The sequence below is a fragment of the Carassius gibelio genome, chromosome B4 (assembly GCF_023724105.1).
Source record: "Carassius gibelio isolate Cgi1373 ecotype wild population from Czech Republic chromosome B4, carGib1.2-hapl.c, whole genome shotgun sequence".
Classification (NCBI taxonomy): domain Eukaryota; kingdom Metazoa; phylum Chordata; class Actinopteri; order Cypriniformes; family Cyprinidae; genus Carassius; species Carassius gibelio.
This window is the reverse complement of record NC_068399.1, coordinates 7,167,570-7,182,024: the sequence shown is the minus strand read 5'-3', so window position 1 is coordinate 7,182,024 and position 14,455 is coordinate 7,167,570. Positions and strand designations below refer to the sequence as shown.

The 14,455-nt window shown below is 37.9% G+C and overlaps 4 protein-coding genes across 7 annotated transcripts in view; all 4 read left to right on the top strand.

The window, feature by feature from the left end:
* Window positions 1-14,455, top strand: part of LOC127955944 (zinc finger protein OZF-like) — a 155,441-nt gene that overhangs the window by 102,059 nt on the left and 38,927 nt on the right. The window lies entirely within an intron of this gene.
* LOC127955948 (zinc finger protein OZF) overlaps window positions 1-14,455 on the top strand; it is a 313,902-nt gene that overhangs the window by 283,381 nt on the left and 16,066 nt on the right. The window lies entirely within an intron of this gene.
* LOC127955938 (zinc finger protein ZFP2-like) overlaps window positions 2,334-14,455 on the top strand; it is a 108,253-nt gene continuing 96,131 nt past the window's right edge. Inside the window, exon 1 of one of the 2 annotated variants that reach the window (XM_052553611.1) lies at window positions 2,334-2,399. The gene's annotated coding sequence lies outside the window, so the exon portion shown is untranslated. Of the gene's footprint in view, window positions 2,400-3,104; window positions 3,193-14,455 lie in introns of those variants that run through there. The other variant, XM_052553610.1, reaches the window with a different exon arrangement.
* Window positions 3,089-14,455, top strand: part of LOC127955924 (zinc finger protein 883-like) — a 50,430-nt gene continuing 39,063 nt past the window's right edge. Inside the window, exon 1 of one of the 2 annotated variants that reach the window (XR_008153413.1) lies at window positions 3,089-3,480. Coding sequence is in view for 1 of the 2 variants with exons in the window: in XM_052553575.1 (XP_052409535.1) it covers window positions 3,201-3,480 (280 nt within the window). In the remaining variant the exon portion in view is untranslated. The remainder of the gene's footprint in view (window positions 3,481-14,455) is intronic. The other variant, XM_052553575.1, reaches the window with a different exon arrangement.

Below are 14,455 nucleotides of genomic sequence, written 5' to 3'. Positions count from 1 at the left end.
AAAAGCACAAGTGATTAGATTGAGTAATAAGCATTTAATATAGGGGGGTATGATTTTGGCAGCACTGCCGAATTCATACTCCCCCCAATGATATCAATTTTACTGGGTCAGGGGTCAAATAAACTCATTCTGGAGACACATCTTATCCTGTAGAATATCTGCAAAAAAGCACAAGTGTTTAGATTCAATAATAAGCATTTAATATAGGGAAGTATGAAGTCGCTGAATTCATATTGCATTCTATTGATATGCTCGATGTATAAGCACAAGGTCTTCACAGCTTTTCAATGTTTTCAGCATAAGGGCAGAGTAATTTAGGAAGATTTAACAAAACAGATTTAACAAACACATTCTGTTTCATTAAAAGGAATATTGCATTAGAGAAAATGAGCAGTATTTTTATTGTTTTACTGCAGTAAAATACACAAACGATAAAAGCACAGCTAGACAGTCCGAGTTGTAAATCATAGACATTTAGTTAATTACGCGATCAAACACCAATACACAAATAGCAATGTATTACTCACGACTGTCTGTTTTCGCAACTGGCGCCATCGTATGACGCCATGCGTGTGCACGCGAGGGCAGTCAGATTCTGGCAGGGAGTCGGAATAGGGCTTGGGCGCCGAGTTGCATTCTGGGACGTGGAGGCCATGTTGCTAGCCTCGCGAATGTAAACATACAGCAAGTTGAACGAGAAGAGGTGAAAGAAAAATAAGTTAAAATCGCGAAAAGGTTGTGGGATTTATAGGGATACACTAAATAGGGATGCCAGGGACCGGTATATGGACAAAATCGGCACTATTAACGGTCTGGATCTATATGAAATTCCCAACAAATAGTGGAGTACCGACGAAGACTTGCTGCCGCACTTGTGCATTACAGATATCTTCGGTTAACGTTACCTTATTTGTTTTGTGAGCGCCTACACTTCAGAATAGTTCCAAAGCTACAAGTCATTGAAGTCTCATGTACAGTTCACAAATGGATGGGTTCAGGAGCTGCAAATCATAGAAACGGAACAGCGGCAAACAGTATACAGTAATCCGGTAAACTGCGCTCTACCTAGCTGCTAGTTTAGTAACTGTTGGTGCCAACAACCATTGACACATGTACTTTTAGCTGTGTTTCAAAACGTCTAGTTAGTAACTGTCAACCCTCCCATTTTTTCCGGGGTTCTCACGTATTTGAGCTCTTTCCCCGCTGTCTTCCCGTTTTAGTATTTTCCTGTAAAATATCCCGTTAGCCCTTCAATTGCACCTGTAAGTCTCTGTGCTGTTGTCCTGTTGCTACTCCTTGCCATTGCAGCAAACAGATGTTTTCAAAGCATAATTTTGCTTACTTGAAAGCAACCTTAGCGTGATGTCGGCTTTTTAAGATAGCGTGGTTGTTGTGAGAGCACGATTTCACGCCAATCTGTAACTAAAGTCATGTTAGATCTAGCTTCACAAATCGCTTAACGTTACTTAATGCAGTGGTTTTGTAGTACAAATTTTTGCTGTCAGCAGAGTATCCCGAGAAATTTCCCTTATTTTCAATGTTGACTTAAGTTATATAAATGAATATTCAGATGTTATGGTCTCAGTGGTCGCACCTCCAAGCAGGAAAGCGGTGTAAAGTTAATCCATTCTCATTTTATTTTCCCCATAGCAATTATGGGTTGCGCTATTACACCACGCAATACAGCAACAGTTTACCATGGTTGAAATAGATTTTTAATTAATCAAATTAAGACACACGGATGAGATGGAGTATGTCTAAACCAGGGGTGCCCAACCCTGCTCCTGGCGATCGACTGTCCTGCAAAGTTCAGCTCCAACCCTAATCAAACACACCTGAAGCAACTAATTAAGGTCTTCAGGCTCACTTAAAAATTAAAGGCAGGTGTGTTTGATTAGGGTTGGAAACAAACTTTGCAGGACAGTCGATCGCCAGGAACAGGGTTGGGCACCCCTGGTCTAAACACTGCGCAGTAGTCCGAGTAGCAGTAAAGGAGGCTATCAACGTGGCGGCCACCCCAAGTAATGACGTCACAACGCCCAAGCCCTATTCGGCACAACACCGGAGTTCACTGTACCTCCACGGCGGATGCGTTTCGTAGTCAGTTTGCTGTCTGGGTGTTGTCTATTCGCGTCTTTGCATTGACTTAATATGTAAATCACTTGCGCTTTATGCTGCATTCACGTCTAGTGTGAAAGCACCATCCTCTTCTCGCCGCTTCACTCTCCAGTCCAGCGGGTGGCGCTAATACACATTTGTTTGTTTGACAAACACCATTAGACCTCAGAAGAAGAAGATTAGTTTCACCGCGCTCTCTGTTGTTTTGTCGTGATGCTTGTTTAATACAAACTGTTAGAAATGTTGTTTCTGTCAGTGGAAAAATACAGTTTTTGAATCAGGTCATTAAACGCCTGTTATATTTTCAGCAAGAAATTCTGGAGGAGTATCAGCTGAACTGAGATCTGCTGTGAATATGGAGTTTGTTAAAGAGGAGAGTGAGGAAAACACAAGTGAAATAAAAGAAGAGGAACCAGAAACCAGGAAAATAAAAGTAGAGGAACCAGAAACCTGGAAAACAAAACAAGAGGAAACGGAAAACTGGAGAATAAAAGAAGAGGAACCAGAAATATTGAGAATAAAACATGGGGAACCAGAAATATTAAGAATAAAACACGGGGAACCAGAAATATTAACAATAAAACATGGGGAACCAGAAACCTGCTGAATAAAAGAAGAGGAACCAGAAATATTAAGAATAAAACATGGGGAACTAGAAATATTTGGAATAAAACATGGGGAACCAGAAATATTAAGAATAAAACACAGGAAACCAGAAATATTAAGAATAAAACACGGGGAACTAGAAACCTGCAGAATAAAAGAAGAGGAACCAGAAATATTAAGAATAAAACACGGGGAACAAGAAATATTGAGAATAAAACATGAGGAACCAGAAATATTGAGAATAAAACGAGGAATCAGAAACCTGCAGAAAAAAAGAAGAGGAACCAGTGTCTCTCCAGTCCAGCGGGTGGCGCTAAAACACATTCGTTTGTTTGACAAACACCATTAGACCTCAGAAGAAGAGGATTAGTTTCACCACTCTCTCTGTTGTTTTGTCGTGATGCTAGTTTAATACAAACTGTTAGAAATGTTGTTTCTGTCAGTGGAAAAATACAGTTTTTGAATCAGGTCATTAAATGCCTGTAATATTTGCAGTAAGAAATTCTGGAGGAGTATCAGCTGAACTGAGATCTGCTGTGAATATGGAGTTTGTTAAAGAGGAGAGTGAGGAAAACACGAGTGAAATAAAACAAGAGGAACCAGAAACCTGGGAAATAAAAGAAGAGGAACCAGAAACCTGGAAAACAAAACAAGAGGAAACAGAAAACTGGAGAATAAAAGAAGAGGAACCAGAAATATTGAGAATAAAACAAGAGGAACCAGAAACCTGCAGAATAAAACACGAGGAACAAAGAGGTATGTTTTTATTTTTCAAACAGTCATTAAAGAAAAATGTGGTACATTCACAGATCCTTTGTGTAAAAGTAAGACCTTAACTATCATTACATTTTCTTATAACCATGTTTCAAAGTTCTTATGGAAATGTGACTGAACTGACACTGAGGATATTTAATTAATTAGACTTTATTTTTGCACTTTGGAATCATATAACTATCGAATAACTTTAAAGGTTTTTTTTCTCAATATTGTAAGTTTTTTTTTCACGCTCAGATTCCAGATATCTTCCAAATAGCTGTATCTAGGCCAAATATAGTCTCATCCTAACAAACCATATATCAATGGAAAGATTATTTATTCAGCTTTCAGATAATGCACACATCTCACAACACATACAGCACACAGTGCATTGTCACAACATAGAAATAAACTTGTTCATTCTAATGTCTGATCTGTAATCACTGATTTCTGATGTGTAATTATTCAAGTTCAGTCAGATTTTATATGTCTCAAGTGTTAATGTTTCTGTGAGTGTGTGAAAAATCAAGCCAGTGACCAAATTAAACATGGTTTCTCATAAAAGCATGAATATAATACATTATTTAAATTGTTATATTTAGGGCTACTTTTTCCAGCCTTTCTTTCATAGATAATAGCAATAATTATAGCATTAGAACTAGCCTACTACTGTTACTAAAGAGCTTACACAAATCGGAGGACTAACCAATACAGAAAGCTAAAACGTGATTTTGGTAATCACCAGTACTGTTAGTTTAGAGCAGAAGTGGCACAAACCTTACATCATGTATTTAAAAGCTTATATAAATTTGTTTTAATTAAATTAAACATTGTATATAGTGAATATACAGGATTTAGCATAAATGAGAACACTCCCTCTAAAACTTTACCAATTCATCAATTACTATTTAGCTGTACTGTTTCAACTAGCTTGCTAGATCAATTACCAAAGAAGAATGCCAAAATTATTTGGCAAAATAAGGTTTTCTTATCAAAGCGATATAAATTTTGTTGTAAAAATGAGTACACCCTCCTGAAATTTACTAAATAAAAAAAAGTGTATAGGTTTAATGCTATTTTTGATCAACAGGTAAGTATACTGATCCAAAACTTTTAAAGACAAGTAATTTCCTTACAGTTAAAAGTGTTATATAGCCCACTGAATCATACTCCGACTTAATGCTGGCAGCAGTGGAAACACTTGAGAGAGAATTGCTAGGAGACTTCTTTTCTTAGCATAAAAGAGGACAATGGTACAAGAGAAATACCAAATTATTGTTTGTGATAATATTAATACATGTATAACGATGTTTGTTTGGCAATACTGTATCGATTCTTAAAAACAAAATATCAATATTTCGGTGAATCCATGCAGAACATAAATACAAAACCTGTGAAATCCAAGTGGAAAGGTTCAACACCTTTATTTTATTGTTTTACAAGTGTAATTGTAATTAAAGCAGGTTCTAAAAACCAGATACGGTTACGATTCGATTCATTGCTATATTGATCGATATTTATATATTACGTGCCACTTTACACAACCAGTTTAATTTTTATTTACTCACAAATGCAACCAAAAGATATATAACATGAATGTTTAATTAAACACTTGAAAATTGTATCCTCTTTTCCAATTGGGACATTTACAACAGCACAACAAAAATAAAAATAAATAATGGATGGGGGATTGATAAAATCAGTTAAGCTTATAATGGCAACAGTCAATAAAGCCTTCCAGTCTTTTGTGCCAACATGTGCAATAGTGCAAATAACTGAGGTACTCTAGTTAAATAAATAAATGAAATGAAACAAATTAATATAAAAAATACAACAATAAAACTGTTAAACTTCTCTGACATTTGATCTTTCACACAACATAAGACGTATGAATCGAACAAGTGCTACAGTGCTTTTGAGAGGTTTGTCTTTTAAAAAAAAAATCAACTGCTCAACATGTTCAGGAGAGAGGACACTGCAAGTTCAAAGATGCAGTGTCTCTGTACTAAACAACTTTAGCATGGGCCAGCTCTTGAGGGGTCTTGATAGTCTGGCTAGGGTCCACAGTGCAGAAGGTCCCATCTCACCAAAGAGATCTTCCAAGGGTTTTGATTTCTTGAAAGGAGGAACATGTTCTAAAATTACAAAAAAAAAGCATGGCTTAGTTATGTCAGAGAAATATAATGTGTGCCTCTAACAGCTGTTACTTGATAAATAAAATAACATGTCACATTTTCAGGCTGTTAATGGCAAAAAAGAATAGACTAATGTTTAACTACAATGTGCACATACCTTCTTCAATGGTTTCAGCTTGGAGAACTGGCATCAATTCAGGGTTGTCATCATCATCATAAGTTTTGTCAACAGATGAGTGAGCCAATGCATTCTCTACCTGTGACACTTTATCATCCTATAGGTTATAACACAGATGCACATTCTCACACACACAGCAAATGGAGAGGCAGTGTGTTTTAATGAATTTATAAAACATTGCTGAAGCAAAATAAATATATTCTAACTTTCTGGATCATCAATTTTGCAGGCATGTAAATGAGAAACTGGAAGACTGTATCTCTTTCCTCTTCACTTAAAAAAGGCAGCTTTTTAAATCTGGGACCCAAGGCAGATGCTTTACATAGAACTTGTCTAACATTCATATATCGATGTTCTAGATCCTTTGCCATTGAAGAGGTGCAATGACAGATACAGTTGGCTGTTCTTCCTTGCACATTATGGTGGTGGCGGTTTTCACTTGTGAGAGTAGCTTAACCATATCTTCAGCTATAGTGATGTTCATTTAATTGAGGGTATGCTGCACATCATTTGAGAGTTTCCTTAGTTATTTGTCCATCAGCGAAGCACACACTGCAGCTTGTTGCTCCAAAAATCGTACCAGCATACAGGGCTCCAAACTGCGACTAAAATGCGAATATTAAATATTAAAATGCGAGTGAAGTTTTTGCTGAGGTCGCCACTGGTGACTAGGCCTATGTATTTACAAGTTATCTGTTAAAAAAATTAAATGCCTTTTTTCGTGATTGTTTTGCATTCACATATTTTGTTATGTTCGCGCATTGAGAGAATGCGCATCGAAGTTTTAGTGGGGAAAAGAGTTTTAAACAGTCCTCATCTGCCGTGCAGCAGCGCTGACACACACCTGATAAACGCGCGAGAGAGAGAAATGATGGAGACTTGAAGAGAAAGTGGAGAAAAACAGCGTCTATTTCGTTAAATAAATTGTTCATAACTTGAACAAACTACGACAGGTAAAGCTGTCATCTGTGTGGATATTGGCAATATCGTTAACAGTTCTCGTTTATAATCATAAGGCTTCTTCTTAACAAGATCTTAGTCCATGCTGTGTTCTGTTAATGCATGATCTTCATTATTTGAAGTGCACTTACCGTCCGTTCACATATAGCGCCTAAAAACGCTCCTGAGGCGTCTGCCGTTGCTAAGCAACCATAAGCTGCTCTCTCCATGAAGACGTGTAAATTTCAGCAAAGGATAAATGGATTTGCAGCACTAAAAATCGCTTGCAGTAGCTCTGTTACTAAATTTATTTAAAAATGGCTATCCATATACAGCAATGATCCTCAAATCTGTCTCGCGAGATCCACTTTCCTGCAGAGTTTAGCTCTAACCCTGATCATACACACCTCAGTCTGCTAATCAATGTCTTTAGGATCATTAGAAAATCACAGGTAGGTTTGTTTGATTAGGGTTGGAGCTAAACTCTGCAGGAAAGTGGATCTCGCGAGCCAGATTTTAGGATCGCCGATATACAGCTATGATCAGCTGTTCCTTCATCTTGGCTGAGCTTTCAACGTTGGTACTGGAAAGAATGAAGCTGATTGGTTGGTTCTTGTCACATGACCTGCGGTGCGCTTGCGGGATTCTGAAAAGTTGAGATGTTTTTAACTCGATGCGATTCGGGCGCGCCTGGAAAAAAACGAGCGCGTCGCTTCCATTATGAGCACGCATACCGAGCGCCTACATTTGAAATAACAAACTTGAGCGCACAAAAGACGCGACATGTGAACTGCCCCTAATGCGGCAGGCGCGATCGCGAGTAGTGCCTCAGTTCAAGCAGCACGTGAACCTATCATACCTTGCTCTTTACTACTAGAGTACATAATGAACATGAATTAACATCGAAGGTAGGCTGTAGGCTGTTTTATAAGAGATTCTACAGTACAACACTTTCAAACTGCGGAAAACGTGTAAAGCTTGTAAACATTGCAACGTAATATTAACCTCAGTAACCTTTCGGTGTCCATAAGCTCATCAGTCAGCTAGAAAAATAAGTAAAAAGAGGAGCATTTTGCGATATTTATGAGCTATTGATTTTTTATATTTTTAATTAACCTGTTGTTTACATGATTCAACTCCTCCTATAAAATTTTATTTTACTAATTAAGAAAAACAGACTGAAAGTGTGAAAGACATGCACTCTTACAAATAAAGGAGCTTAAAACATTCTTCACTGAACAATTTTGGTTCCACAAAGAACCATTCGGTCATAGGCTCTTTGAAGAACAATCTCTTTCTGACCTTTTCATAATCTGTTATTGTCTTCAAATGTTAAAGGTTCTTTATAAAATCACTTAGACAGGAAAAAAGGTTCTTCTATAGTATCATGAAGCACCGTTATTTTTAAGAGAGTATGACAACATTAACAGGATGCATTGAGGAGGACCCCAAACTATAATCAGGGGCCAAGTGATGCTTATGGTCCATGATATTGGGACAGATTTTGTGTAATAAACAACGCATGACTGTATATTTTGTTGGAAAAGACATTTAGCTCCCACTTTAAGTGAACCTTCATTCCCAGGTCATCTACAAGATGGATTAAAATGCTGATAAAGTCAAGAAAATATGAGACATAAAACGCATGATAAAAAATTAAATGTAAAATAAATAATTTAAATAAAACACATAAAACATGTTTATTCTGTGGCACCTAAAAAAATCATTTGGCACCTAATTTTTCTTCTTACAGCCACTTTGTTGCTGCATCTCATTCGCAATCCGACACACATAAGTGACAGACAGGCAGTATGGTGAGAAAAACAAAACGTCCGCTTTGGCGGAAATGCATTAACAGATTTTGCATAAAGGATGTACAGACTGTTATAATAAAGGTATCTCATATACCTCGATATTTTGCATGTGGCATCAGTGCATTGTATTGTTATACGTATTATGCATCTAACTAAAGGTTTTAAAACCCCCACCCTTTACTCACAAAAATGTAGCAGAAATAGCACTGACATTCAAAAACAAGGGACAAGGCTCCTAAAATAATCGTGTCTTCACTTTAAAGGGTTAGTTCAGCCCAAAATCAAAATTTTGTCTTTAATAACTCACCCTCATGTTGTTCCAAACTCGTGAGAACTTCGGAACACAGTTTAAGATATTTTAGATTTAGTCCGAGAGCTCTCAGTCCCTCCATTGAAACTGTGTGTACGGTCTACTGTCCATGTCCAGAAAGATAAGAAAAACATCATCAAAGTAGTCCATGTGACATCAGAGGGTCAGTTAGAATTTTTTGAAGCATTGAAAATACATTTTGGTCCAAAAATAGCAAAACCTACGACTTTATTCAGCATTGTCTTCTCTTCCGTGTCTGTTGTTAGAGAGTTCGAAACAAAGCAGTTTGTGATATCCGGTTCACGAACGAATCATTCAATGTAACTGGATCTTTTTGAACCAGTTCACCAAAAAGAACTGAATCGTTTTAAACGGTTCGCATCTCCAATACACATTAATCCACAAATGACTTAAGCCGTTAACTTTTTAAATGTGGCTGACACTCCCTATGAGTTAAAACAAACCAATATCCTGGAGTAATTCATGTACTCAAACAGTACACTGACTGAACTGCTGTGAAGAGAGAGCTGAAGATGAACGCCGAGCCGAGCAAGATAAGGAACAAAATATTGACTCGTTCTAGCTATTGAGGAAAAAGGTCACAATGTCACCCCAAGGGCCTCACTGATAGTTTTAAAAACCAATTCCCAGTAATTGTTTAGAGAGGACCTAAATGTATGTCAGACTGGCTGGGGAGAAAGAGCATCTGTCACAGGCTGCATCTAACCCGGGATATATTCTTGCTAACCATTCCTTGCTCAAGTGAACCCTGTGAAGCACTTTAAATTGTATGAGCCCTAACCTAACAAAGGATGATGATGAGGGGACCCTTTTAAGCGCCTCCCTCAAAAAAGCCTCAGGTAACATTATGCCCAGTTCATCTTCCCATTTGGATTTAATTGTATCCAGATTGTACCCTTTCAAAGACATGAGCTGGGAATATAATATGGAAATCAATCCTTTATTAGTAAAATTGAGAGTAAGACTATCTAAGGGCAAGGTAGGAGGGAAATCAGGGAAGGGTGGAAATTTGTTCTTAAGAAAATTGCGAATCTGAAGGTATCTAAAAAAAAATGGCTTTTTGGGAGGTCAAACAGTCTGCAGAGGTTCTCAAAACTGTAAAATAAACCTTCAGTATATAAATATTTAAAGCATATTAACCTGGAAGTTGCCCACTGTCTAAATGATGAGTCTGTTGTAGAGGGAGGGAATAATTTATTTTTTGTAAATAGGACCCAAAACTGATGCTGATGTAAATTTATAGTGGCAACGAACCTGATTAAAGATCTTAAGAGTGGAAAGTACTACAGGGTTGATGTGAATCGAGAAGCTTTCAAAGGTAGGGAAGAGTACACTAAAGCAGGGAGAAAGGAAGAGTGACATGTTTGTGCTTCAATTAAAAACCAATTTGTTTCTGGGCAATGAAGCCAAAATAATATTTTCTGAATATTTGATGCCCAGTAATAATAAGTGAAATTTGGGAGGCCTAAACCACCTGTATAACGGGTCCTCTGAAGAATATGTTTGTTAATTCTGGGGATCTTATTTTCCCAAATGAAAGAGGAAATAGTTTGATTAATTCAACGGAAAAAGGATTTAGGCAAGAAAACCGCTAGGGACTGAAACAAATAAAGGAACTTGGGAAGAATTGTCATTTTCACTGAATTTATTCTTCCAGCTAAAGTAAGAGGAAGACTATGCCACCTTTCTAACTCAGCCTTTTCTTCCTTGAACTGAGTTTTATAATTGGCTTCAAACCAAGAAGAAAAGGAGCGCGTGAATTCCAAGATATTCAAAGCCATTTGGATAAAAACGTAAGGGTAATGATTCTTGTTGAATTTGTAATGCCAAATCATTAATGGGGAAACATTCACTTTTTTGGAAAATTTAATTTGTATCCCGAAAAGGTACCAAACCGACCTAATAATGATATAATTAAAGGACAACTAGATACTGGGTCACTTATGTAAAGCAAAAGGTCATCGGCATATCAGCGATGCTCAAAACCCCCTGGAATGCTGTGGCTGTTTTAAAAGCGATTGAAAGAGGTTCAATCACTATGTCAAAAAGAAGTGGGGACAATGGGCATCACTGGCGGGTCCCTCGCGTTAATGGGAACAATTTGGATCGAGAATAATTAGTCTGAATTGATGAAGGGGAATTATATATTAATTTGACCCAAGACATAAAAATATTACCAATAAAACCAAAAATAAAACCAAACTTTTTTAGGACTGCAAACATATAAGGCCATTCAATTTGATCAAACGCCTTCTCCGCATCCAAGGAGATAACTACCTCCGGGTGCAGAGAAGTATCAGAAAGATACATTATGTTAGTGAGTCTACGAATATTAGAGAAAGATTGGTGACCTTAATAAATCCTGTTTGATCATCTGAGATTATTGAGGGAAGGACATGTTCTAAACGAAATGCCAACACTTTAGCTAAACATTTTATGTCGGTGTTTAAAAGAGATATAGGACGATACGATTCACACTGGGTAGAGTCTTTATCCTTTTTAAGGAGGAGTGTAATAGATGCTTGCAAAAAAGTTGGAGGCAAGGAGCCTGCCTCCAAGGATTCTTTAAAAACCTCAAAAAGAATTGGTGCAAGTTTTTCCTTAAATTTTTTATAAAAATCAATGGGATACCCATCAAGGCCTGGGGACTTACCACTCTTCATTGCCATAATGGCCCTACTGATTTCTTCAATCTCAAGGTCACGATCTAAATCTACTTCCCTGATTGCACAGTAGGAATATCCAAATAGTTTAAGAAATTTTCCTTTACTGTTGTTTCTAAAGGGAATTCAGAAGTATATAATGAGGAATAAAAGTTTTTGAAAATTGTATTAATTTCTTTTGGGTTGCTAACTAAAGTTTGATTTGAGTCTTTAATCTGAGAAATAAGACGGGAGGCAGTTTGACGTTTCAGCTGCTGAGCCAAGAGGCGACTTGATTTGTCTCCATATTCATAGTAAAGACCATGTGTCCTCATTATTAATTGTTCTGTGTGAGAAGTGGATAAAACTTCTCATGGGAGATTCCGAATACTGTCTGTCTAATCCTTATATGGATTGTGAGAGTGTTTGCAGTTCCTTCTTGCGTTCTATGTTAGCATATGATGTATAAGAAATTATTTGACCCCTCAAGTAAGCCTTTTAAGTCTCCCAAAGCAATGAGTAAGATACTGTATCTGTTTTATTGTATTCCAAATTATCTATACTAGATGAGACAAAGTGACAGAACTTATCACTGGATAGTAATAGTGGATTAAATGCCCAGATTGGTCGTTCTCTGATGTTCAAAGGGAAGTACAGGTCCAGCACCACAGGTGCATGATCAGATACAACTATAGATTAGTAATCAACTTTTTTAACCATTGATATAAACAAGTAGTCTACAAAAAAATAATCTAGTCTGGAAAATGAATGATGGACATGGGAATAAAAGGAGAATTGTCTAGTCAACGGGTTTAAGAATCTCCAAGGATCTAACTACATTTATTTTAACTAAAGCCACTGGGACTTGAAAAAGAGACCCAGAGACAATAATGTAACGGCCATTAGGGTCACAGATTGTGTTATTAATTAAAATTGCCACACCTCTAGATCTGCTATTAAATTTGGAATGAAAAAATTGACTAACCCATATCTTACCAATTCTATTGTGATCAGCCTACTTAAATGTGTTTCTTGTAAAAACAATATATCTGGTTTGAAAGATTTAAGATGGGAGAAAACCTTAGCTCTTTTAACAGGACCATTTAAACCTCTGACATTCCATGTCGTAAGTCTCAGAGGATGACCTCCATTTTCATCACCTATATTGACTGTATGATACATCAATTAAAAGCATGCATTTTTCAAAAGCAAGCAAATTGTGGCCATGATTTGTAAATGACAAAAATAAGATAACAGAAACCAGAGGTAAACAAATATTTTTCTCTTTTTTTTTCTCCCCCCCCCTCCCCTCCCTACCCAAGGGGAAAAAGGAATGTCTTTGCACATTATTCTTCACCCCAATTAGAACGGTAGAACTCGTTGGCTTCTTCTGGCGGCTGAACAAGTGTGTTTTCCCTTCGTGAGTAACCCGGAGCCTTGCAGGGTACAAGAGACCAAATCTGACTCCCTTTTCGTAGAGCCGAGACTTCACATCTTTGAACGCCGCTCGCTTTTCCCCCAGCTCAGCGCTGAATTCCTCGTGGAAAAACACCCGGCGTCCGTGAAATAGCAACTCTCGCTGTTGCTTACTGAATCTGAGGATGCGATGCTTGTCCTGGAAGTAGTGAAAAAGAACCAGAAACACTCTTGATTTTGTCTGATTGGTCCTTGCATCGTTGGTTGGGTTGGGTCCGACTCGATGGGCACGAGAAAGAACAAGAGGACATGTGAAGAATTCTTTCCCCAGTTCTTCCTCAAAAAAAAAAAGTCATAAATTGAATCGGGTCTTGTCCTTCCAACTTTTCAGGAATGCCCACAACTCTCATATTAGATCTCTGTGAGCGATTTTCTTCACTGATACATTCTCTTTCAGTAGTGCATCCATTGAAGCCTCGACATTCACCAGCCTATCACTGTAGTCATTTAGCCTATGTTCAACCTCGCAAAGACGTTCGTCATGAGCTTCGTAATAATATTTAACTTGTTCCAATGTCGCGTTCACAGGACCAGCTAGTTCTGTTTTTAAAAGAGAGTGAACTACTTGCATCATATCAGCAAGAAGCACTGACCGGAGCCTTTAGAGATCTTCAGGTAAAGCCATTACGCCCTCAGGGGATGGCGCCATATCGCCGGACTTGCTAGAAGCTTCACCGTTTTAATTGCCAGTTTTATTGCGAAGTTGCTTTCTACTTGTCATTTTTGCTCCACCGCTATTTCAAATAATATCGGCTGCCAGATAATCAATTGTAGTGAATAAATATGGAAGAAATGATAACTAAATAAACAAAAGAGGTCGGGAGCTACACTCACATGTCTACTCACGCCATGCTTAAACTGGAAGTCCTTTTCATCATTAATTATCGGATGTCTAAAACATGCGGGAGGCTCGGCCCGCATCTGAACTATGATTGGTCGCACTCTTAAGCCCTGTAATACTGATTTTTGACTGTCAGGGAGAAGTCTGCTGCAGAGCTTGCCCCAGTGCGGGCTCGACAGAATGTGGACCGAGGGCGCTTGCTAGCACCCTGCTGAATGCTAAAATGACAAATGGGACACACTACGATTTCGAGGACTTAACGGACATGTGCACGCAGTGGCCATTGTTAGTCCGCCAGACCGAAAGTGCACATGAAGTGTTCCATTTCGGACAGGGCTTAAGTCTACCCTGTCATTCTAGTGGGGAGCAGGATCATTAAAACTTTCCATTTTTGGTAGGTAATGTGTCTGCTGGCGGTTGAGAGACAACAGGAGGGTCATCATTAGGAGTCTCATTCTCATCTTTGGAGAATACCGCATAATCAGGGTCCTCCTCAAGATTATCGTCTGTCTCAGGCACATTCTCCTCTGTCACTTTCACTGTCAAATACTGTGACAAAATCTCATTGAGTAAAAACTTTTGCTTAGAGTCCATTTTCAATTGAGAGAGAGAGCATAAG